The 27,474-nt window shown below is 41.6% G+C and overlaps 1 protein-coding gene across 1 annotated transcript in view; it reads right to left on the bottom strand.

Moving 5' to 3' along the window:
• Window positions 1–27,474, bottom strand: part of COL24A1 (collagen type XXIV alpha 1 chain) — a 979,161-nt gene that overhangs the window by 10,502 nt on the left and 941,185 nt on the right. Inside the window, exons 54-58 of the mRNA XM_078645481.1 lie at window positions 16,490–16,525; window positions 13,961–13,987; window positions 10,111–10,176; window positions 9,038–9,206; window positions 3,003–3,112 (exon numbers count right to left, since the gene is read on the bottom strand). Coding sequence (XP_078501607.1) covers window positions 3,003–3,112; window positions 9,038–9,206; window positions 10,111–10,176; window positions 13,961–13,987; window positions 16,490–16,525 — 408 coding nt within the window. The remainder of the gene's footprint in view (window positions 1–3,002; window positions 3,113–9,037; window positions 9,207–10,110; window positions 10,177–13,960; window positions 13,988–16,489; window positions 16,526–27,474) is intronic.

Raw genomic sequence — 27,474 nt, 5'->3', positions numbered from 1 at the left:
TACGTCGAAAGCAGAAAGTGAAGGCTGGCCGCAGGGCTGCTGAGATCAGGGCTATTCCCGGACAGACCAGTTATGCGCTGCTGATAGGGGAGGATTAATGTGCCGGGTCCGATTCATCCTTTGCAATTAGAAATAACGCTCAACCTATCCCTGCTCTATTCCTATGCGGATAGCTGGAGCGGCTTATCAGGCCGGCCACTTACGGAGCTGCCTCTAATCAAGGCTGCGTTAAATATAGGGGATCACCTGGGCAGCTTCAGGCGCGCGCCGCTTTTAGACGGCGAGATGCTGCGCGCTATTTGTTAACACGTGTCCGGCTATAAAAAGGGGATTAGAGTGATATACCAACAGGTTTTTCGTTTCAGTTAATTGAAGCTAAAAAAGCGGCAGTGTCGGGGACCATATGAGGCGCGAGGACGGAGCGCAGAGTGACTTCACCAGGCTCGAAAACAGTCAGCACTCACTTTAGAATGATTGTGTTCTGAGGTCTCCAAAAACAGGGAATGATGACAGGGAGTGATGGGCAGGCCTGCCCCAAATTCATAAGAGAGCTTCACTGTGGTTCATCCAGGTAAGATGAATCAGTCACTGTCGGTGTCATTTCATATATAAAGCGCACAGCTGTCTCTAGTGTGGCCTCGTGACGCTATTACTTTTACCGGAGAATGACGTGAGTACGAGTGGGATAAGTGGTGGTTGGTGACAACTGTGAGCAGATAGATGCTTGATGTGCGTGAAGTCTAAAGATGTCGCAGGGGCCTTGATGTGGCATGAGAGCGCCAAGCGGGACACACGGAGCAGGGAAGGTCTTGTAGGAGGCTGGATGTATTTGCATGTGAGAAGGAGGCGCTAAGCGCTTTATCTTGCAGTGTGTGTCTGCGTTTGTGCCAGCGAGTCCAGGTGCCGTGATTTAAGGCCGCGATGCGCCCCAGTGATGTCACTGACCCTTTAACCAAACCTGAGAAGGTTTGAGCTGTGTGTCGAGCAGGGCTTGCACATAAACTTTCATGTGATCCCTTGAAGCATTACAGTGGGAGAGAGAGATGCTAGCTGTGCTCTAATTGTGGTGCAGAGAGCCAATCTCAAATGGCACCCGATCGAGTGCGTGAGATAAACTTTGTGGAAGATGGGGTTTTCTGTCCCCCTCAACCCCGGAGGTAATTCTGAATAAATGTCATCAAGGAATTTTCAAGGAATACGGTCAAAAAGGTTAAGGCTTTCCAGGAAAATGTGCATGGACACTACTGAGTCAGTTAGATTCAACAAGGGCTTAAAACCGTGACTGACTTTCTGTAGAGATTTCGAAGAGAAGAGGTCACTCACTCCTTCGAAAGTTTTTTTTTTTTTAAATGGGACTATATTGTGCTTTGTATACAAATTTCGAATAAACTGACCGAAAAATCTATTGGTTTTATACAACTATGTTCTACTCACTCTACTACTCTCTACTATCCACTCTCTATCTACTACTCACCCTCTATCTACTACTCACCCTCTACTACTCTACTACTCACTCTCTACTACTCACTCTCTACTACTCTCTACTCACTTTGTGCTACTCTAATACTCTCTACTACTCACTCTCTACTACTCTACCTCACTACTTCTACGCGCACACATATGCACATATATATATATATATATATATATATATATATATATATATGTATGCATTTATATATATGTATGTGCCACCTTTTTTTTATGTTTTTGTTTTTGAAACATAAATAAAACGCATTATTTGCAATGTCAATAGTTCATACTCACGTAAATATGCGACCTATTGCATTGCAAATGCAATACGTCTTGCATTTGCGAGAGATTAAGCCATTGGCATTGTAAATGACAATGCCATTTATTTATCTGTTTTCAAAACCAACACATAAATACACATTTTGTCATTTACAATGCCAATAGCTCTAACTTTTCCAAAGGCGAAACCATTGCATTGTAAATGCTTGTTTATTCTTTGGGGTATAGAGAATAGACTTTTGTTATTTTGACTCAGAATATTATATATGCTCTTATGAAACCGAATAAGGACAAGCTAAAGGTGCTTTTGTATCTTTTTTCTCTGGAATATAGAACAATAAAAAGAAAATGAGAACCTTAACATAACAAAGTATTTGAAACCTGATTATGTACTAGACCTCCATAGGTGTCCAAACCTCTAACATAGTGCTTCCCAAACTTTTTGGACCCACGACCCACTTTTCAGATTAACAATTATTTGTAACCCGCCTAGCTTTATTGTACATGAGCCGGGCAATTTTTTATTGTAATTAAAGCATTGTGTACCAGCTCACTGTCATTTATAGACAGCAGATTTTCCATTGAAATGGCCACTAAATTTGCAAGGCATAGTTTTACTGATAAAACTATATCGTACACTAATGATAATGTATGTAAATCGGGTTTCAGTGAATATTTATCATTTGTGCATCACCAAGTTGTATCTTGATTTGTTTTGATACTATTAAAATCTTTGCTTTGTCACACTTCAGAATTACAAAAGTGTGCTTCATTTTTGCTTTCATATCTGCTGAATGTGTACAGTTCATATATAAGTATTTACAAGTGATTGCATGTCACAAAAATGACATCCTGCAGCCTTGCCTTTCACAAACATGTACCCCAGCAAGATTGTCACATAATACACTTTACTAGTCTTTCTCTGACTGCAAAGTTAGAGGAGTTTGTAAACACCAATCCCCATGTAAAAAACAGAGGCAACAATTTTTCAGAAAGCATAGCCTGACAATATAAATACAGAATTTAAAAACATCTTTGTTTATTGCCTCGACTTCCACGACCCACCACAAAAGCTTTTGACGACTCACAATTTCGAAAACACTGCTCTAACATATACGTGTTTTGTTTCTTTACAGGGTAACCTTCCCTGGAGCAGTTATTGCAACCAGACTACATAAAAAGAGAACAAGAGACATATAAATGCATACGCCCAGTCTGCCTTTAGGAACAAAGAAGAAAGTGTTTTGTACCTTTGTTACAGAGATAGGTGATAGGCATGTCTGTCCACCAGCAGTGAAGTTACAGAAGACTTCAATGGCATCAGAAGGACATCCGAGGTTTGGATCAATCCAGTATTTCCCTGGAACAAGAGAACCCAACTGAGCAAAGCATGCAAGCATACAGGCATAATGTGTAGATGCTCTTTATAGGTAATGGTGCTAAAGAGGTATAATGATAACACATCTAGGAGCCCGGGGGCACTCTTTAAAGGAGAGCATTAATCTCTGTTCCTCAAACAATGAAGACGCCTACTATTTTCTAAAGCGGTGCATACCATCACCGTGAAATCGTCTCTTAAGTGCTATGCCTACAAAATGGTTTTCTGGCACAATTTAAAAAACCTTCCCCGCTGATATGTGTTGAAACGCCACCATGGATTTTCCCTGCCTGAGGAAAAAACACTAAGTCTAAATGATTACTGCTTATCACTGCAGTTTGCTTTTGAAAAAAATGTTTACCGTACCTTCTTAAACAATACATCTTTTGTGTACTTTGTCAACATAATAAGGACAGTAGCTTTTGACCTACATGTATGTTTCTTTTTTTCTGAGTGTAAGGGGATTCAATGCTGCATATGCTTACCCCTACTGCTCCACACTAATCCTGTGGTTTGCCTACAGAGCCCCAATCTACAGACCTCATACAAGGGAAACGTACGATGACATACTTTATTATTCACCAGGATAATTATTTTTCTGTGGCTGCATTCCCTGCACCCATTTAAAAAATTGGAGTATTTGGGGTACATTTACACAGCAATGCGCACACTATTCCAACCTTTTGTAATACAGATACAAGTGCAAATGGTAAATGGCTTGAAAAGGAGGCCAGGAAGGTTTGACGACCTTCTTAATGTTCACTACCTTACCAATAACCATCGATCTGCCACTAGCTAGGAACCCCCACACCCTACTCCTGACACTGGATCCACTTCTAAGCTAAAGCTTTAGATCTTGCTGATTATCCAGGCTAGTAAATTCTGTTTGTTGATGTCAATAGCAGCGGATCCTGCTGCTAGGACAAGGATCTGTATTTTGCCCCTTCCAACAGTACTTTTCATTTCTAAAGTTGTATTTGGGCCAGCAAAAAATGTTGTGAATTGGATCCAGATTCACTACTATCAAGAAGTCATGGTTTGTCACCGGGATTCAAAAATCCTCAATCTGGGGTGTATGACAGCGATACAAGATGAGCCTGGCAGGATGAACCAGAGTAGAACAGTTACACCTCATCCTTTGTGTAGTCGAAGGTTTCCTTTTAATTGATTCAAGTTCAGTGTCAAAGTAGGTCCAACATAATAGAATCAGATGACATTACAGAAATGGACACCAGGTTAATGAATATACGGTGGCCAACATACAAAACGTAAATCTTCATTAATTATTAATGCATCTCGGTTGTGAATCTTTCTGAATAGTCGTGTTTGTACTTCATGCAGTGGGGAGTGTAAGGTTTATGTAGGGACCTGATAACAACCAGGAAATGATCTTATGTAAAATACACTTGGAATTGAAACATGTAAAACTGGGAAAAAAAACTTACAATTTGAATAAAATCTAGGAGTGTGTGTCATTGTGTGTATGTGCACGCCTGTGCGTGTGGCATTGTGCCCGAGGAGGAGAAATGGCTGTACCATACGCATTCATCAAAGAAGAACCCTACCGAGCCATTCTACTGTGTTGAAATGGTGGGAAGTACTAATAACCAATGTATGTAAGGAAGAAAGCAAGGATGGTGTAGAAGCTGTCGGAATGAGATGGACAGGAACCGTAGGATGGTATAAAAGAGGAGGCATTATGTGACATCATAACTAGGTCCATTGAGCTGGTGCAATTTTTAGATTTCTTTTTGAATTATTTAAAAAAATATAATACAGTGTGACTAATTGGAAGTATGTTTCCAAATGAGAATAGAGAAAGGAGTTCGGGAGTGTTTTCGGTAATTATGTGCTTTCAGGGAATAATGGGCAAAACGAATGTGAAAATAAATTCCAGGTCATCACTAAAATATTCCGTTTCAAAAAGTGAAATCGCAGGTAATGTCAACAAAATGTAAGACTGAGAATTAGTTATTATATGAAAATAAAAAAATAATCCTTTGAAATAATTATCAACTGAGCACTTTGCACATTTGGGAACGCAGTTCAGACCATTACGTTAAAGGTGCAGACAGACTCAGGTTCCATTCTCATTTCGCAACTATTTATCTTTAAAAAAAAAAAATTCCTCATGTCGGCCATGGCATTCTGCAAATATTGAACCATTTTGGAGCCTTTGTGTTGTATGGACCATTGCATTCTCTCGCCCAAGGCATTTGGGGGATACATATATCTTCCCAGCGGGATGTATCACCTCCAGAGTTGCCACAGTCTGGGATAATCATTGGACTGTAAAAAAATATTTTAAAAAAAGGGAGAAATACAGTCCCTATACATGTAACGCAGCCCTAGCTTGACCAATTCATAAAGGCTTGACAAATGTCCCTTGTCCTTGGTGGCAATTATTTATCTTATCGTTGAACCGTGAAGGAATGAAGACATTGTAATTAAAAACGACTAATGAACCTGCCTGTGCCTTCCCATATGTCCCTGCAACCATGCACTGTCCTTTCAGAGAAAGTAAAAAGAAATGGCGCCATTAGTCTGATAATGTTGAGTGTAAGCTCGAGATTAATTTTTAATAAATAAATATAAGTACAGAGGTCAAATTTCTTCCGAGGAGCCCGTAGCTGGCACGGCCCAATGCTCAAGGCACCTAGTTGTGATTCTCACTCATGCCTATCTCATCCACCAACCTACAGTTTGTCTCTTTCGCCCTCTTGCCGGATCCTTTTAAGTTTCAGCTACAGACATCTTTAGCTGCCCATAAGCAGGCACACTGTTTACAACACACCGTATTTACTCAGCGTGGCCTTTGGCTATTAGCCACCTGCCATGACTGGCTGGCTTGCTTGTCCTTAATTCTGCTCCTGATTTGATGGCTTCCCTGTTCTTTTGTTTTTACCACCTGGAGGAGCATAATGGTCTCAAAACCTTTAGTTTCTACAACTTTTATCCTTATATAGGAGATCTGTTCTAGTGAAAATAAATGTAAGCATACCATTCCTTGAGTGCTCTGTCTTTACAAGTGTTAGCTTGGCGTGAGCCTGAAATACACACTGAAGCACTGCAGGCAATCAGGAGCTTGGCTGAACTACATTTCCCATCATTGCTTGTACATCTCTCCAACTCTCTTGGGAGTACTCAGAGTCATGTCGATCATGTTTATTTCTGCCTCCTGGGTTTTAGCAGTACGCACAAGCACTGGTAGCTCTGCACTGGCGGACACGAAATTCTGAACATGCACATATGTACTTTTCAGTCCTGCAGTTTTGTTATTTTATGATTGTATTTTTCCTTCCCCAGTCATGTTGATAAAGTTTTTTTTCTTAAAAATCAATGCACTGTAAAAATGAAACTCAAACTCTGGCTAACATAGAAATTTTAGTACTCTGACTCCATTTTGATTGTGCTACTGCTAAGTGACGTGTATCACGTGGATACATTGTATTTTCATGCCTTAGTAGAGTACTGTTCAAATGTATTTTTTACTGGAAAAAAACATCAGAATATGAAACATTTTCTTTAATACAACTGCTCCTGTTCAAGGATGCACCTGACTGTCTTGCAAGAATCACACATGATGTAACAACATTGTCCTAGTACATGTGGTGCTCATGAGAAGCTCTGTGTTGTAGAATTCTGCAAGAGTTTCCCAATGTAATTTCTTGCAACTGTTTCACTCTGGTTGGTCTAATTTGGGGGAAACATGTACAACTGTACTGAAGCTATGAAATCTATTTTTTGGAGCCCTATAAAATTGTGCACTTTTTGGATGTGTTATGAGGTTTTTCCCCACTGACCCTTGGAGGCAAATCAATGTCGTATTGCTCTCCCATTTATACTTGATATATTGTTGACCCGAACTTTACTTACTTCTTTGATTGATTCTGTACTTTGACTGAGCTTTGCACCCTGATTTATTGATTAATTGATTTTGACTATTTCAATCTATTCCTATATGACAAAATCTGAAAATACACCTTTAAGGTTTAAGACTTCTCTATCTCATCTTATCCCTCATTTTTGTAGGACCAAAGGGGTTCTAGTTGGTCAATTGAAGTGATCATTTAGAATGCTTACATGAGATACAGGTTCAGCAAGGAGCACCAAAATCCATAAAGGGATTAACACTGCTCCCGACCCATCAAGCGCACAATAGAATGAGGTGTAGCACAACGACACTACTACAATGTGCTTAACTGCACAAGGACTTTGCCTTCAAATAGTGCATTACTACTACTTTGGTGGTGTTGACAAGCTGTAAAGGCGGATCATCCATAATAAGATTTCTTTGTTAATGGCTAGTTTTAAAAGCATATTTCAGAAAAGAACACTGCCACAAGTAGAATTCTTGCTGAGCAGTGCAGATGAACGTGTGCCTTCAAACAAGACAAATCTTGCTTCAGTCTAGCTGGCTTTCACTCTATTGATTTTGACTTGTGACAATGGCTGTGGAGTAACCTCATATTCGCATGGCACAGATGGGAATTGTGTATTGATGGATGTGAAAACCTCGTCATTAGTTCAATGTCTCTGTATAAAGGATCCTGTTAGCAGAGCTTTATGGGAGACACCTAGACAATCCCTGTTCAGGTCTGGAATCCCACCTTTGAGTATTTCCTTTCTGTATCAGGGAAATCAGGAGGTATTTTTGAGTTTTTTGTGCATTTTACTGTAAGCACTTACCAGTGCTACAGTAAACGCAGGCATTTTGAACAACCTATTGACTTTGCCAAAGATTATTCATCTATCCTTGTTTCCTTTGTCACTGCTTTCCTATTTTAAATGGCTAAAAATGGAAGTTTTAAGGATAAGAATTGGTATTAACCCCGCCTTAACAAATAGCTTGAAAAAGCCAGGCTTGATGCAACCAAATGGAAAATGTATGTGTAAGCTAGGGACAAAATGTAATATTTTACACATTTTATTGGATATGCCGAAAATGTTTAAACCTTGGTAAACTGTTTTTACGTCAGATTTTTTAAAAATATGATGTAAGGTCGCGTGCACAAGCATGGGAGATTCTTGCTGATATGGAAAACTTACATACTGCAATAACTATTGGGAAATATATGCAAGGTGTAAATAGGTCCCCTGCTTGACTATAGGTTTAAGCGGAGCTATGAGTATTGTCATTTAAAATGAAATGTTACTGTTTTAAAATTCTGCTAGAAAAACTGTTAGAAATGAAGTTTTAAGAAAAATAGATGTTAATACATGGGTACCTCGATTTGTAATGCTTAGGAAAAGGAACTTTCTAATGTTTTACACGTTTTCTAATTATTGTTGTAAGAGTTTATGTGGTTTAAAGACCTATGGTCTAAATAAAAAAAAATTTAACTTGAACTATTTTAAATCCTTCTGCTTTTCTGTCCTTTTCTCTGGGTCATAGCCTACTGACAAATAAGCCCCAGTCCTCAAAAATGAGTTCCAGTACTCAGAACCTGCAACCACCTATACAAATTTAGCACTGGTGCACTCTCTTTCACTCTCACTTTCTTTGGAACTCTAGCTCTCATCACTTTGACCAAGAAAAAACAAATGCAAGCACGGTGAGCATTCCAGCATATTTTGAATCTATTTCATAGCACATAGGCAGCCTTGTTAAAGCTTTTAAAATGTATTTAAATGTAAAGGAACTTTAGTAAATCTCTGACTCTAGGTGTGATCCTGGTCAAATTCTCCAAAATTTTGTTTTTTGGGTTGCATTACCATGTTAGAAATGTAATATCACTGTATATGTAATTTCCATCTTCTATAACTCCGATAGAAGGTACTGGCCGGGTTACACACTAAAATAAGAAGTACAGTGATGCTGGCATGCAAAGCATGGCTTTAAACACATTTCTAATTTAGAAACCCTACAGAAGTTAAACGCTTGTAAATTCAGCACGAAGCACTTACCATCTGACACTTTCCGTTCACAGTTAAGCAAATCCCGACAAATGCGTGCTGGGTTGTCACGAGTGCCCAGTGGGTTCCTGATACTGTGCATTAAACTGGCAAGGTAGTGTAGCGTCTTGAATATCTCTGCGCTCTGGTCTAGTAGATTAACTTCAGTGTTCTGGTAGCTCTGTTGTGTTGAAATTGGAAATGGAGTGACCAAGACATTCACAACAGACCAGCATGTAGTTAGACCAAACGCCCATTTTCATGCAAGAGAAGGACAATAAATAGACAATGTTTGTATCCAGCCACACAAGCCAACAAAAATGACCAATACCACAAAATGTATGATTGACATTTAAGTTAAGTAATTCATTTTTTCAGCAGCATTCCAAAGCCAATTTAATCAGGCAACAGTAGTTAGTTAAAGAGAAGCCGAAAAACAAGTAGAAAACATTTTTTTAGGATTGCAGGATTTGGTTTTTCAAATTGGTTGGATTTTATTTTTAATTTAACATTCCTATTTTATCAAAAAATGACCAGTGATTAAAACATTGCTAACATCATTAAAACATATATAATTGAATGTTTAAAGGTGTACGTTTAAACACAAGACACACTCCACATGACAGTCGTAAGTTACTCCCCATTTAACAACATTTTGAAGCGCTGTAATTCACAGAATTAAAACACTGATCAATACATCTTTGTCAATTACTGGTTTTCTATCTTTGAATAGCATTTACCACCGCCCAGCAAACATACCATATCAATAATTAAATACATTAAGTACAAGTGGGCTAGTATTGTGTTTCAAAGATGCAACTTCCACCTTCTGCTACTATTTAGAAACCATTAAACCTTTTATCTTGGGTTATATAATATCACCAGAACCTGTTATTGCACCGTGTAATACCCCTTTTCAATGCCAAGATGTGTGAAATGAACGATTATACGATAGGCTCTTTAAACATATGTCTAGTGTGACCAGCAGAAGCATCGTTCTAAAGTTGGCACGCGCAGTTCAAGGGGTGTCAACTCTGCGCGCGCCAGCATAAACAAGGTAGAGAGACTAGTCGTCGGGATCTTACCTCCATCTGCAGAGCGGCATTCGAGTCGATCAAGGCCTGAATAGCAGCATTGACGTCCAATTGTTTCTGTGGAAGCAAAACCAGTTCAGTTCAGTAAGAAGATAAACACACGCAGTCTGGAAAGAAGGTTGTAAATTCCTCACGCGCTGCTGCGAAATTATGGCCGTTAAGGCGGGCTCGTGAATTGCTCTTTTGTTGGGAGTAATGTGCCAGATAGTAAATAACTGAAGGGATAAGCAGGAGTTTAACCTCAATCTGCAGCAGCTTACAATCAAGCCAATGTTCACAGTCACGTGCCACCCACTCTGGTATAGCAAGTAAGAGAAGGGGCGCATGAAATAGCATAACTGAGGTTAGAGGCTTAAAGTAATATTAATTATGTATATAAGCAGCAGTGCCTTCCATTCTGGACTAACTTAACATGGCCACCAAAGTGCACAATATTAGGCAATTTGCCATTATATACAGTTCAGTAATCAGCAGTGCAATAAATTGCTTGCATTTAATGGTGCCAACGTGGCCAATAAAGTGTTCTCTTGGTGTGCTCGAGGTTCTTATAGACTTCCAACATCTGGAAGGAACTTTGCCAACATGGAAGCGGGTCAAAACATTATACTTTTACTGCTGGCGATCGGTGCTTGTTGCAGACAGAGAAACAGAAAGAGCAGGGCCCGAAAATTTTTTTAGGAGCCCACCTGCAGTTTAGGCGAATGCCAGGGTTGACGAACACCAAGGGTGCCTGGCCTTGATCACACCTCATGCCTCTTTTTTCCACAAAGCCACCCTTCCCGTCTCTTGTTCCCACCTTTTGCTTGTTTTTTTAAACCCTGCTTTCTCCATTTGTCATTGGTTCCTGTCCTTAAAGCTCGCTTTTCTGTGTGTCTCTTTCCTGCTGTGGATCAAAGTCTGATGATCAAAAATAGGTCCTGGTCCCCCAAAATGAATGCTACTGAGCCCCACCTGCTCTAACTAAGCACTGCTGTGACATAGAGGTGCCAGTGATTGAATGGTTATTAATAAAGGCAAGGTGAACTGGAATTGACAAATGCCACACTGCTGTGCCTCTTCTGAAATCCTTTCTTACACCAATAAAGAGACTTGATACCTACGTTTTGATTTCAGTTTTTTTCACAAGTGCCATTTCTGTACTTGCGACTGCACAGACATTCAATTTTAAACACTGCTCCGCATTAATTCTAGAGCTGTACAGCTTCTCAAACTGAAACGAGCTGTGAAATTCGCAATCACAGAATCAGTATGTTGAAAATGGTTACTGATTGCGAAAATTCCGCAGCCGTTGTGGAATTTTACGTTCACACATTTTCTAGCAGAACTAGGTTTTTGGGAATGTCCTCGGTAGGCCTAGTTGTAGAAGTTAGTGAACACACACAAACTTGTAAATGTTTAGTTTGTCAACATTTTGGAAACACACACACTTGCATTTCTGCCAGGGGCAACAGTATGCGTGGTTCCAGGGCAGGAATGGATAGGGAACACACCCATATTGCATAGGGATGAATGGCAAAGAGATGTTGACCCCAGTGGAGAAAAAATGAAAAGTGCAAATGGAGGTTTGAGTTATTTACAAATGCAGAATTGTACACCTGCGGGCATATCCACAAAACACTTGAGTATGTGAAACAGTTCTACGGGGTACTGCTTCACATTCTGTTACATGACTTTGTGAATCTGACCCAAACCGTCCAATTCCCTATTCGTAAAAGTGTAAAGAGGGCACAGTACTTTCTATTTGTACACACAGTATGTGAATATTCTCTGATTATTCCCATTTCAAATCTTTTGTGGTGTATTCAGAATGGCATGTAAGAGTATATAAAACAGTACTACAGGAGTACTACTTTACATACTCCAAAAAAGCTCTTGTGAATAGCCCCTGGCTACAAATCTGCTTTCAGAAGATTTTCACTTAAGTACTCAAATCTGAGTTGCATAGGTTTCTGGGAGTACTCCAAATGTTTTTGGAAAATTCTAAAATGTCAGAAATCGACTTCAAAGTTAGGAGTAATCATACTGGAGTAAATTTCTGAATTCTTACACTATATACAAATGACCCCTAATTATTAACATCTGCACTTTTGCGAGGATAAATCACCGAGGAATGAGAACATAAATAATTTAAATCTAACATTTGGACTAATTAAGCACCTTCTCTGACAGGAGTCAAGAAGCACAATCTTTGCAATTAAGGAAGTTAAAGAGCTGGCGCTCAGTGGAAAAACATTAGGGGTGTGTGAACATTTCTCAATTTGCTTTCGTGTAATTACGTGACATTTTGGGAAAATTATGTGAAATTACGCAAGATGCAAAACATCATTTTGTGCTATGTTTTAGCTCAAAACGTGTCCTTGTGTCGTTTTTTGACGTGAAAATACATAGCGTGCTAAAAAATAGTGCAAATAAATAGTACAGCGAACAACAGCCACTTGTTTTCTGATGTTCCAATGCATTTGTTGTGAATTTTTACTCTGAATGGCATGTTTGCCCTAAGTGGCATAATTTCGGGAATATATAAGTGTAACAAGCGGACAAGGGAATTCCTAAAATCACACAAATTACACCAGCGTGATTTAAATTTCGACAAGGCCATCAAAAAATGTGCTTCTCGTGTTAGAATGTGTAAGAATCCTCTCAATTGGTCTGCACAACACAGCCTGCATACTCTTGTCACCATGTTCATAGAATCTGATCTGTGGTTTTGATCATAAACCCTTGTTTGGGCATTTCGTTCTTCCAGAAAATACAAAGCAAGGAGGAGGTTCACCAACGCCTTAAGTGGGTGACATAACTGAGGTTTGTAATAGTAAACCCCATTATAGTCAGTGGATATCAATGATATCTCAGAGTTTGCCAACACTGATTGGCACTCATGAATCTGTACATTTGTTGTTACTCTGTTGGAATTCAATTGTTCTATCTGAATTATTACAGCCATTGCCTGAATCAGATCTGAAGCTGCCCGTCAGAGGCATACAGGGCTTCAAAAAAAACCAAATAAATAAATAAATGAATAAATAAACAAACAAATAAATAAATACCTACATCAATAAGGCATTTAAAAAAACATTGCCAGACTGATGGCAGCTTCACTTTCTATGTCTTTCAAGTTCCTGCTCGTTTCCTCACATTTCGTTTGCTGAGTTACAAATAATCACATATTTTGACTCTTTAATATTTATTTTAAAAAGTCAAAGATATTGTAAATCCTGGTTTACAGCCGCATATACTGCATTGTCTCAAAGCTCATGCTCTCTATTGTCTCTCTATTCAGATTACAATTGTATTTGTAAAGTTGTGTTTTTAAAGAAGAATCATCATTTTAAAAACCACCTTACCATATACAGTGACGTTATACGCACACCGTTCTGAGCAAAGAAGATCTCAAGTTGTGTCATGCAAGGTTGAATACTTACGGCAGTCTTGATTTTAGGTTTTCAGCCCAGTGCTTCTAGACTTGCCTAGTTTGTTGCAAAAGCAACTCTACATGTACGAGGCTGAATAAGATTTAAAAGATTTGGCATCGTAGGTGGTGCTTTTGCAAGTGAAGGTCAGACTGTAGTCTTAGAGTGCCTCCTGGTGATGGTGCCGAATTAGTTATACAAAACGTGAAAAAGCTACTTTCTATCAGTATACTAGGCGTTTGCCATCAGACCAAGATTTTTTTGTCTGGATTGCTCAGTATTCCTGCACCATTTCTGCGGGGTAGGATAAACTACTGACATTTTACACAAGGCAACTTGAGATCTCCGCCAAGGACATTAGAACAGCAGATGCAAACAAATTTCCATAAATCTGCACAAACTTTGTCATTAAAAGTAAATATGTAACTTACGCTTCGCCCAGGCATTCCAGGTGGTCCCTACAAGACAGAAATAGTCGATTAGAAATTGCCTATGTTTATACTGAGGCCAACTTGTGTTTTACTGGATGATGGAGCTACACAACTGGCCTAGAGTGTTCGGCGGGAGGATCTGTTTGTATGGTTTTTAGAATGGATCTATATGAGTGTGACAGTTGTGTCAATGCCAAATTAATCTTTGACAAAGCCATCAAGATGAAATGCAAAATGATTCAAAATTTATGATGTTGTTTTTTGGCTTAGGATTTTTATTTTTATATTGTTTTGGTGGGAGAGCTCCCCCACACCAGTCATTCCATTCTATTCTCAATCCCCCACATACGCCACACCTTTTATTTTATCTTCTCATGTAAGATACAGTGTTTATTTTGTGACTGTCACCTGTGAAGACAAATGATGTTCCAGGGGGGTTGTCTCTTATAAGACCCCCTTTGCTATTTCCATTCTTGGAAGTGGAAAGAGGATGGATTTGCAACTCACTGCAATGCACGTCAATGCGTTGGACCTGCCAGCTCGATGCATGTTCTCACATGCTCTCCACTTCACTTTTCAAGTCCCATTCTTGGTAATAGAAACGGAGCTTGCATGTGTTTGATCAAAATGACTCACTGAGTTGAACAAATGCGGTATTCTTGAGCTATGAGTGTGAATCCCAGTAAGGTAGACTCAGCCTTTCATCTTAGGAAGGTGGGTAAATTGAGTACCATGAATGGTAGTACCGCTTGATATTTGCAGAACAGCCAGATAAAGCTAAACAGCGGTTTGCTGCACTACATAAAAAACAAATTATTATTATTATCAATAAACTGCAGGAAATCCATCAGTGGCCTTATTGAATGGCTGGCGGGGTTTAGTGCAAGATTTTAGTTTGAAGAGGTGTGGCCCTGAAGGATTTCTCACAATATTTCAGCTGGGTGGGTTGCCTGTTGCCCAGCAGAGTTTTGTGCATGGCATATTTAACTATGTGATGATATGATGTGTGCTGGATGACTGCAAAACGTGGTGCAGTGTGTTCTGTGGCAGTGCTAAGGGCTGTCTGTCTTGTTTGCATGCTTGAGAAAGGCTTGTGTGTTCTGTTGTTTTAATGTGCGGGGACTCTCAGGGTCAGATTCACCAGTATCTCATGCAGCGCAGTGCAGCAGGTGCAAATGCTGCGCTGTGTGATAAGGATAGGGTCGGAGAGCACCATATTTACAGAAATATGGCCCTCTCCTCCCCTTTCCCTAGTGCCGGCACTGAGCTCAGCTGCCGTGTACCACAGAGACACCTTTGTGCCACAGTGCAAGGGCGCCTCCGTGAGTCAAGCATAGGTTTTGTACTGAAGGATACCCTTTCAGTACACAATACTATGCTTAGGCTAATTTTAAACATTTTCCTACTTTGTATGTTTGCTGTACAGTGCTGCACACATGCAACATCGGAAAATAAAGGAGTAAAAATAATTTCTCCATATTTTCTGATGCTAAACCCTGTCTCCTTTTATTTGTAACTTGGGTTTGGCGTCAGAAACCTTCTTTTTTTGCATGGGAACTCCCATGCACCACCCATGGTACGCCCCCTTAGCGCTAAGTAATGCAAAGCAGTTCTATGAGCGGCTTAGCTTCACTTTCATATTATTTCCATCAGAAAAGAAGATTCTGAGCCAATTTTCTTCACTTTTGTGAGACAAACACAGCGAAAAATCTTAGTAAATCTGCGTCTCAGTCGCTAGTACCACGGAACAACATGGCTGCCAACTGATTGGCATGCCAGTGAGGTGCTGGGCAACATGAAAACAATGTCTGATGCTACATCGGGCCTCTAATGAAAGAAACCCTGAATTCAGAGTTAATTGTGAACACTACAGGAAGATATTGAGGTAGCTGTGGGACGAAGAAGTGAAGTGCGTTAATAAAAGAAGTGCACACTAGTGACTCTTCCACCATGCTATGGCACACAAGGGGTGGGAAGAAGGAAAACGTGCTTCCGTACAAAATGAGAGAGGGCGGGCAGGGTAAGCAGTAAAGGTGCAATATATGCCCCCTCCCACCCAAAAAAAACCAGGAACTCGAGGGAGATTATGGTATGGCTTGGAATACAGAGGAGAGTTCTCTTCTGAAACAGCAGAGAGATCCCCTCTCCGAAAATAAAACCAGAGAGAGACGTTTCAGAAAGTCACAAGAGAAATGCCACAGCTTTATTTTTAGAACAGCAATGCCCCCACATGTTTCATTCCATACATTTAAAGATTGACATGACTGGTAGGGTAGAAACTGGTTTTATCTGAATCTGCCTCTGGGTGGCATGAAACAGAAAGAGTTAACGCTTTGCTCCTTAGTTACATATTTAGCATTTTTCCAAGGGTATCCTCTCCCTACTGTTTATTATTTCACGCAGTGCTTGTGCGCAAATAGCTTGAGCACATCAATCTGTCCCATGAAAATGTATATTCTGAAAATCATGACCCATTTTACAGCCTGAGGCAAGCGAGATTTACACAAAAAACACTTCGATGCAACTTACGGGTGGTCCAGGGTGTCCTCTTGGCCCGCGAGGACCCTAGTAATAGAGCGGAGACGATATTATTTATTATCACATAAAGTACAGTCTTGTTTCTCTCAAAAATACAGTATCATGCTAAGCAAGTGTTCAGAAGTTCTAGGAAACGTTACTGTAAGGAAACAACATACGAGTATTACTATAGCACACATTCACCAACAATAGCGTGCATGTTATAGGGCAATTCAATTGCTGTCTGTGCATTTCGTATATAATGACATTCATATAAAAGTATGAAATGGTGCTAAAAAGGTTACATCACATAATAGAGCGGGCTAACTCTAATCAACATATAGAACGTTACATTAAAATGGCTGGGGTGGTATATCAACGTAGGTATGACAGAATTTGCTGTTCTCTGGAAAGCGAAGGCATTGGGAAAGATAGGAGTAAAGAATAATAAAGGGCAATGCGGAGACCTAGGCAAAACCTTGGTTTTTCTTTCATCTATTGTTGGGTTTGGCTACTGAAATTTCTCCACAGCTGCCCTATGATTTTTCTTTTCCAGCTTGTGCGTACAACGAAACAGGGCCAAACAGTTACAAAATGTTATTGTAGACGGTGCAAACATTTGCTGCTTCCAGATGATGAGTTGAAACCGAGAAAGCCACAGGACAAGCCATATTCACTGATAGGTGTCTGGATGTAGAAATCCACTGGCCATAGAGACAGACATAATCTCAGAGAAAAGATATAACAATATCAGGTGCTCAATATATGGGTGTAAACTGAAGTTAAGCAAGATTATCTGGTGGTTAAAAGACCGAACTAAATCCAGTAATAAGGGTCATGTTCTTCAGGGGATCCCAAGTATGAACCCCAACTTATCCAAGGCACCTGCATCTCTGCTGAGTGTGACCAACATGGCATTCACTTCTTCCCAACTCAGAGGGCTGTAATGAAGCACTGACAAAGGTTTTCAGAATACTTACCAGTAATCTTCATTAATCGGAGTGGTACTTTTCACAGTACATACATCATGAGCTGTGCCTTTCCAAACCAACAAGACCTTCCCATTAATTTCTACCTTCTTTCCTTTCCTTCTTCCTCCAGGGTCCCATATCTCCACATTCTCATATGTTTCATAAAATAAAACCCAACTAACATTCCCTCACTCTCTTACCAAGCTTAAAAATAAACAAAGGATCGAATAATTAGTCAAAACAAATAGGAGATGTAAGAGGGAAATTTAGGACTGGGGCGAGGAAGATTATAACTCAAAGTAATATTGATAATCAGTAAGCAATCCAAGCATTAACTCCTCCTCTGCCTTCCTCATTCCAGGCTTTACATCATGATGATATAACTTAGTCATTCAACCACTGTTAACAAATATATCGCGCCACCGATATACTAATACACTGATGCATTATGTATGAAAAGGTGTGTAAAGTCTTATGGTATGGCACCTAAAACAGGTAAACTAAAAGAGTTTGAAGAAATCATTCAAGAGGTTAAAATGTAAAATGAAAGTGTTGGAAGAGGCCCACATAGCAGTACTACAAATGTCTCTAAGGGAAACACCTTAAATGCTGCCCGGGAGGCATCAACTCTTCTAGTGAAATGACCCTCATCTCTCCCCGCGAGAGCTAATCACACCCAAATGGAACCACCGACTAAGGGAAGCTTTTGAAAGATGCCTGCGTTTGGCAGTTTGGCCAAACGTCACAAACAATGAGTTCACTGGATGAAAAAAAATCAGTTCTAGATAGGTAAATTGAGAAAGCACAGAGAACGTCTAAATTCTGAAGGAAAATGTCCTTCTTTGAAGAAGGAGGGGGAAAGAATAAAGGTAGAATTCGATCTGGGGCTCAGTGAAACTTGGAAAGTACATTGGGAAACAAATTAGTATCCGGATGTAAATCACCTTACCCAAAATAAATCTGAGGAATGTTTTGAGACATAATAAAGAAACAATATCCCCAAAGCGTCTGCCTAACGGTAAAGCAACTAACAACAAAGCTTTGAGAGACAAAAACTAAATTTGAAGAGTCTTCAGAGGTCCACAATACAGTCATGAAGTCTCCGGAGACCAGAACTAATTCCCAAAAGGATGTAGAGAATGAACTACACATCATCTATTAAAAAAACTCTTCGAAAGTCAATCAACTGGAGCTGAGAACTCCCTAAGGTATAAACTAATAAACTACTCCTCATTGTGTCAGGGAACGAGCGTATCAGCGCCTGCCACATCGTTCCCAAAACAACTTCTCCCATGATGCGCCCATACTGGGAGGGGATAAAAGTTACAGCGGACATGCAGGACGGTGTGTGTAATTTTGGATTTGTCCTGTTTCTCTTTCTCGGCAGAGGGAGAGAAGGCTATGAGGAGGACGCTGATTGTGGACTGCGCTGTAGGGTCTTTGCTGACAACAAGACGGTGGTAGAAGATCGGCAGAAGCGTGAGTATGCATGGGAGTTGTTCACTGGCTAAACTTTTGTGCAGTAGTGTGCTGGATAATTCGCCATAGCGGAATGCAGCGTTGCGGAGCCGCGTAATGCTGTGTATGGGTAATTGTCAAGAATTAAGAGGAAGCAGAACTTACTAGTGGCATAGCGGAATACCTCAGTGGGGCAACCGCGTATTACCGTGTATGTTGACATTTCTCTGTGGTTTGTGAAACGGAACTGGCTACATCTACAGCGGAATACAGCGGTGAGTTAACCGTGTATTGCCGTGCAGGGGAACACTGTGCTTTGCTGGAACCTGTGCATTTTTCTCTATTCGCTTAGCTGAATGCAGCGGTGAGGCAACCGCGCATTTCTGTGTAAGTGCTAGAATACCCGTTTGCTTTGAATTCCTTGGAACTACAATTTTATAGATATCTGTCATTGGATCACAGAACGACTGATTATAGCGCAGTGTGGGGACTACTTCAGTACTAACGTGTCCTCTGGGAGTCTCATTCCTGTGTTTGTCTTAAATCCTGTGGAAAAGTAAATTTTGCCATGTTCTGTGTCCCTACGTGTTCTCCATCTTATGTTATGTGTGTATGATTAATATGCATATGTATTCCCCATGTTCGATTAAAGACGCAATTACAGTTGTGTCCATCTCTAGTATGCCAGTTTCCAGTTCTCGTGAATACTACGAATATCAGGCCTATGTAAAGTTACGTTGCCACGTTTCTCAGTGTGCACGTTATTTCATTGTAAAGTCCCCGTTTCTAGGCCTCAAAAGGGCCTGGACACCAGATTCAGCTCCTGTCTCCTGAGCCCTCGCTGAGGAGCGATACAGCCCCCACCTGTGTCCTCGACCCTTCACTTACTTCCTGCCTCACAGTGCCCGGCTCAGCCTGGCTCTGCCTACAAGTCTGCCAAGAGTATGTTATGATTCTAGTTATCAGTCCAGCCCTCCTTCTCTGCATTCCTAAACTACTGAATCGCATCAATAGTTTCCGTCACAGTCTAGCCTTTACGTCTCCATGTAAGAGAAATACTGTATTTATGGTCATTTAATATTCTTCAACACGCACTACATGTAGAATAATGCATGCTCCAGTCTTAGAGTCTGTTAGCCTCTCCCCTCCTGACTCTTAGTTTATATCAACATGTTCTCTAAACATCAGATACTAGATATTGTTTAGGCACATGTCGCCCTGACTCTCCAGACTTCAGTCTCTACTCCTAGCACGGAGTTCATAGCCCCCAGCTTCTCCTAGTAACACGTCATTGTCAGTTTGCGCGCACCATTAGGTTAGAGGTCCCGGCTCCTTAGGTAGCCCCCTCCATGTTTCCGCCCCATTTATGACATATTCCGTTACGTCTACATCACATGTCTATGTATACGCCTCCTGTTACACCCACTTTCACCCTTATCTTTCGCGACTGCTATTGACCACACCCACTGCTCCGCCTATTGTATGTATTGCAATTGCAACTGTTTTAGTATATATGCTTGTGTATTGTTATTAAAGTTAGCGCGCTCATCCCAGATCCAGCTCCGGCAGCTGCCGGGCCACGCCAGTCCAATCCTGTCCCCCCTGCAGGGCCCTGCCATCCTGTTCCCGTGCAGGTTGTCCTGTTCCTGTCCTTATGCTGTATTAAACCTGCAAACTCCTACTACCTCGAATCTTGACTCTTATTTATTGAGCTATCTGTTATTGCTATGTCCAGTAAAACCTAGATCCGGTATTATTTATTTATATACCACATAATGGCGCCCGAATAGGCACTTGCCCTTTCCCCACGCGCCGGTGAAGCCACGTATGCCCCCTGACCCTCTGCAGCCGTGACGGAACCATACCGTGCACGTGCAGATATTTCTGCTTCAAGTATCCCTCAGGCCCACGGAGGAGACGTAGGTGGCGGTCCAGCATCCAGACGAGGCGGTGGAGGAACGCGGCGAGTCCCGACCAGAGCCCAAGCCGAGAGTCCAAGGTCCGAGGTATCCGGAGGCCCACCCGTAACTGAAGTCCGAAGTTCGTCCGTCCGGCGTCGAAGCAGTCCAGTCCAGTCCGAGGCCTTCCGTTCTTGCTGCCCGGTGAGTACCGTTGCTGGGGTAGTATCTAGACAGGGTCAATCTAATTGTCTCTGGTCCGTGGGGTTTGGTGGTACACAGATCCCAAAAACGAAGTGTCCACTCTGGTGGATGCGGGTCCTGACGTGTCTCTTTATGAGACCGGTAAGTTTCGTACTGTTCCAGCAGTGCATCTAGTTTCTGTTCTAGTCAGTTCTGTTCTCGAGAAAATTCATGTATTCTGTTCGAACTGTTATTTTAAATGTTCTTCATGTATTTTAATGTCGTGGTATGAATGTGGAGTAATTATCGTGTTCATTGTGTATTGTATTGTGTCCAGATTACAGTTCAGTCATGCCGTTATTTTCCAGAGTACGTCAGTTAAAAACTAGAAAAGGTCTGTTAGAAGAAGCAGTTCCTGTCCCGCCTAGGGACAGTCCAGGTCATTTTATGTATCAGAAGCATGGCATAAGTGCCATATTATATCTAGATTTATGGGTAGAGTATACCAAACAGTTAGAAGAAAAGTATAGATGGCCCGTATCGGGTACATGGGATGCCGAGTGCATCATGCGAGTAGAAGAAGCATTATGGAAAAAGAAAGCCAGACAGTCACAGAAAGATGCCATCGAGTTATGGCGCAAAGAATCTCATAAAAGAACCGAAAAAGAAATCAGAAAGTCAGAATTAAGTAGAGAATCCTTAGAACGAGCCCACGAAAGGGAATTAATCGAGATAGGTGAACGAGTCAAAACCGAACAGTCAGGTAGACAGAGGCATGCCCTCATTAAGGGTATGTATCCTCTTCTTGCCGAGGGCTTGCCAAAAGCGACCCCGGAGGCATCCAGTAATTTTCCGCCACCATTAGTTCCGACCAAGCTACGTCACAAACCGACCGCAGCTGATATTTTTATTTCGTCCTACTTGGACGACACGGTTCCAGAATATGCAAATCCTGTTCCGCCAGTCCCTGTAAATAATGTAAATCCTGCTCCTCCAGTCACCGGAGTACCTGTTACGGTACCCCCGGTCCAGCCTACATTACAATTTCCTACTCTGCCAGCACGAAGAGTATCAGTCGACGATTCCAGTATAGGGGCCGCAGGAGGAGGTCCTCCTGGTACCCCGCCACCACACCAACGTTTAACGTTAGTCGAGTTACATGAATGTGCGTTACAGCGTACGCCCAAATATAAGTCCGTTGCAGATATCCGACGAGCTCTTACTGAATGCCGCTATGATCCAGTTGCAGGTGATGATAGTACAGTTATATATTCCATCCGTGTAAGACGGGTGACCGGGTATTTGGATACCCTACCAGATATGAAAGAAGATCTAGACAGAATATATCGTTTCATCCGTACAGGGGATGATCCGGAAAGTATTGGCGAAGCCATGTCCCAAAGGAAAGCTGAGATCCAGCTCATGTTATTAAAGTTTCTGATTAATTGTTTAATAATGGAACAAGATTATCCGACCAAAGATCCGGCCGAAATGAGAATCCTGACAAGGTGGAGTGATAATATAGCCGAGGGTAAGCACAGAACCGTCAGTAGTATAGAGAGTATGTACAAGAGAATTCGTAAAGAAATAATAAAGTTACATGAACAACGTAAAGCAGCACAAGTAAGCGAGAAGGAAAATGACTCTTCTACTGAAGAGGTAGAGGACGAGAATCCCGCCAGAATAGCGTATGTAGGAAAATCTAGATTTCCAGACCGCCATTTACGCCTAGAACACAAGTCAGTTTTTCCTCATCCAGCACCAGAACAAGGTTCTCTAGAACAAGTATTTCAAGCTACCGATCACATTCTGAAATCACGAATCGGTTATAGTGAGTTAAGTACTATGCATGAACAAGAACTAGCCCGATCAGCAGTCCGATGGATTACTGATTCTACCACTTTTCCAGATGAAATAGTGGCACAAATGTTTCTGAAACTGCCCCCAGCCGAGCAACGACTGGTGGGTATGTATATGATCCAGCACCTCATTACACTGTATGAGGGTCAACATTCTGATCCAGGTCCGTTACACGATGTCCTGAACGAGTTACTCCAGTATAGATGGAAAGGTTTAGGTACCGATTTAATTAGTGTCATTCTAGAACAGCGTCACAAATATAGAACGTTTCTGAACCCGCATTTTGTTCATGTCTCACCTCCAGAAAGTAAACCGTTTTACATAGATAGACAGAACCCGTTACGAGAAGTACACCCAGTTAGGACAACAGATGGTGAAATGCAACGAGTATTTGTTTACACCCCGATTACAAAGATGGAACTCTTAGAGATGAAGAAATTAATTCCCTGTCACGACAAAGATCCAGCAGGGTTCCACCGAGAATTAAAAGACATGCTCCGTATGGGAGAATACACGTATCCAGATATTATTAAAATGCTAAAGGTCCTGTTGCCCGCAGGCATATATGAAAAACTCAAGGAAAAAGAATGGGAGGTGGGAGAGAAAAAGATCGATTGGGCAGTTCTAGAAGCTGAAGATAAGATACGAGTACCAGGTACCGGTCTTGGAGAGAAATGTAAAGAATTACAAGAACTGTTAATACAAGTTTTGCCCAGATTATTAGCAACTAAAAAGGAAGACTGGGATGCAATCTCAGCCTGTAAACAGAAACAAGACGAAGACACTAGTGATTTTTATTCTAGATTTGAAAAATGTTTTATTATAAACAGTGGCCTCAAGACAAGTAGCGAGTCGTACCCTCATCTTTTTGTTACTAAATTAGTCGAGAATTCAAGTCCACAAGTTAAGAATCGAGTTTTGAAAGTCGAAAGTACATGGCAAGCTAGTACCCCGTCCCAGATGTTACAGATGCTTCAGTATCACCAGAATAGAATCAGAGAAGAGCAAGATCACGAAAGAAAACGTATGAAAGACACGAAAATGAAAGTACTAGTTGCACAATCTGTTCCTCAAGACAGTCAGAAGAGGGGTCCGAATCAAGCCAGTCATCCTGCAGCTCCCGTTAAAGGGACCTGTAATTATTGTAAACAGCCAGGTCATTTCATAAACGAGTGTGCAGTTCTGAAACATAATATAGCTACTGGTAAAACTAAAGAAAGACCACGTCCGCCTAGACAAGAACAAGTTTCACAGACTTCTCAGCCACAGAATGCACAACAGACAGTTCCAGCACCGCTGCCTATTGCTGCAACACAGCATGTTACACAGCAGATGTACCAGTATGCACAGTCTGAGTATCCAGAGTATCAGCCATATTCATGAAACAGCCTAGAGAGGGAGGTAGGCTTGCCTCTCATCGAGATTCCTGTAGATCAAGAAGGTCCCTATGTTCATAGTCAGGTACTAGGGAAAGACAGAAAGTTTCTGATTGATACAGGGGCAAGTAGGACCACCATCAGTCACGCCGAAGTTCCAGGGGCTCCGCTCTCAGGCTCTAGAAATGTTTCCCTTGGATTTTCAGGAAAGCCTATTGTAAACGAGATATCTAAGCCAGTTACTCTAGAAGTAGGTCCATTGTCCCGCACTACTGATCTGTTACTTACGAAGTCATGTCCAGAAAATCTGTTAGGCATTAAAACACTGAAAGAATTAGGTGCAGTTATATGTTGTTCCCCAGAGGGAATACGCCTGTTTCTACGTGACTTCAAGGGTCACTATGTATTACGAGATTTTGATCCGAGATTGTCTAATGTCCCGCAGCATCTATGGGCGCAAGGTCCAACTGATGTAGGTTATATGCAAATCACACCCCATCGTGTGACTCTCAAACCAGGTGTAGTGTTACCACGAATCAGACAGTACAGATTGCCACCTGAGGCTGTAGCAGCCTTATCCAAAATTATTGACGAGCTCATGGCTCAAGGAGTAGTTGTAGAAACTGACTCCAATGTATGTAATTCTCCGATCATTCCAGTCATGAAACGTACTGATCCAAATGCACCCCCAGTATATCGATTAGTGATTGACCTACGAGAACTTAATAAATGTATTATTCCCCAGTACCCAGTTGTCCCAGATATCTCTTCCCTATTGACAGCCATTGATTCCGAAGCCTCATTTTTTACAGTCATAGACCTCAAGAACGCGTTTTTCAGTGTCCCCATTCATCCAGACAGCCAGTTTCTTTTCGGATTTTGTTTAAATGGAAGGAGCTATATGTTCACACGAGCTCCTCAAGGTTTCACAGAAAGTCCTAGCATTTACAGTCAAGCACTTAAGAGACAACTAGACAATATTCACATGCCAACTGACACTGCCCTGCTCCAGTATGTCGATGATCTACTGATCACAGCCCGTTCTGAACGTGCTTGCGAGCGAGCATCACTTACAGTCTTGTATTTCCTTGCCGAGATGGGGCACAAGGTGTCCCCTTCGAAGCTTCAATTCTGTGTCCAGCAAGTGATCTACTTAGGCCACTTACTGTCCAAGTGGGGTAGGCAGTTGACACCAGACCGTATCCAGTTAATAGCGAGTCTTCCTCAGCCCAAGACCCAGAAGGAGGTACGTGCTTTTATCGGCCTTACTTCTTATTGCAGACAATGGATTCCTCAGTATGCATTTCTAGCCAAACCACTGATACAGTTAACGACACAGGAGGCAGCCGTATCGACTGTCCTCCCTTGGACATCTGAACATACACTTAGTTTCAATGAGTTAAAGAAAGCTTTATGCCAAGCTCCAGTTCTAGCTACACCGAACTACAGTAAGCCTTTTACACTTTTCGTCACTGAACGTGAAGGTACAGCATTATCTGTTCTCACACAAGATCAAGCAGGTCAATACAAGCCTTGTGCTTATTTTTCGAGCACATTAGATCCTGTAGCCCAGGCTCTGCCTGCGTGCCTCAAGTCAGTTGCAGCCACAGCACTAGCTATCAGACAAAGTGATTCCATAGTATTAGGACATTCCTTGACAGTACAAGTTCCACACTCCGTGGAAGTTCTTTTAAACCGAACCCAGACTCAGCACTTGACAATTGCACGTTTAACAGGTTATGAATTGACACTGTTCCAGCCACACATAGAAATCAGACGCTGCAACGTTCTAAATCCTGCTACACTGTTACCGTCAGTTAATTCGAATCCTGCCACACACGACTGTGTGGAAGTAGTTAATATTATGACTAAGCCAAGACAAGATCTGACAGATATTCCATTACCAGATCCCGACCTGACACTTTATGTGGATGGTTCATGTATGAGAACAAGTACAGGAGAACTAGTAGCCGCGTATGCAGTGACTACTGACACTGAAGTTATAGAAACACACCGTATTGACACCCTGTCTGCTCAAGCAGCAGAGCTAGTTGCTCTGACCCAAGCCTGCATACACGCTAAGAACCTGAAAGTTAATGTTTACACAGATTCACGTTACGCATTTGGAGTCGTACACGACTTTGGAGTGCTCTGGCAGGAGAGAGGTTTCATGACTTCTCATGGAACCAAGATTCAGCATGGTCTCCTTATTCAAGCTCTGTTAGATGCCATACATTTACCGACATCTATTGCTATCATGAAGTGCAAAGCACATACGAAAGTTACTGACATTATTTCTCAAGGTAATGATCTAGCAGATCGCACAGCCAAGCTTACAGCACAGACTCCAGACATTTCAGTTAATCCGACACAGACACTTACTCCAGATCCGACTACCTGTATGACAGTTAAGGACCCTACTCAAGATGTCATAGATATCCAGTTACATGCTACTCCCGATGAAATTAAGAAATGGTCCGAACAAGGAGGGGTCCAGACAGATCAGGGATGGGTAACGAAGGGTAGAGCCACATGGTTCCTCCCCGACTCTATGGTTCAAGTCATTATCAATACCGCACATAGTCCAGCACACTTAGGAGAAAAAGCTATGTTAGACAGTATCCAGAACATTTGGTTCAACAAGCATTTACGAGCTGCAGCCAAGCAGAAAGTCCGTACCTGTATGATATGTTGCCAGTTCAATCCAGGTAAAAGTGTCCCGGTGGAACAAGGTGGATTCCAGCCCCCTGACCACCCTTTTGAAGTCCTCCAGATGGATTATATTCAGATGGAGCGATGTCGAGGTTTCAAGTATGTCCTTGTAGTTGTATGCGCTTTGTCCAGATGGACAGAAGCATATCCAGTCCCAGATTACACAGCCGCGACCACTGCCAAGCAGTTGGTTCGTGAGTTCTTCCCCCGTTACGGACTCCCTAGAGTCGTATATTCTGATAACGGCCAGCCATTCTCATCTGAGCTTATGAAACATGTTTCCCTGTTGTTAGGGTACCAGTGGAAGTTCCATTGTGTACGCCATCCAGAAGCAGCTGGTCTCGTAGAGAGACATAATCAGACCCTGAAAATCCGTATTGCCAAGATTTGTAAAGAGAAAGGTGTGGACTGGTTAGTAGCTCTGCCAGTCGCTTTGTTTTATATGCGCATGGTCGCACATTCCAGATCAGGTCTGTCCCCGTATGAGGTCGTATTCGGCCGCCCCCCTAATATGTGGGGTACACCTAGACCCCGAAGTA

This window comes from Lissotriton helveticus, chromosome 1_1 (genome assembly GCF_964261635.1).
Source record: "Lissotriton helveticus chromosome 1_1, aLisHel1.1, whole genome shotgun sequence".
Classification (NCBI taxonomy): Eukaryota; Metazoa; Chordata; class Amphibia; order Caudata; family Salamandridae; genus Lissotriton; species Lissotriton helveticus.
Note: the sequence above shows the minus strand (reverse complement) of the source record. Positions and strands in the feature narration are given on the sequence as shown.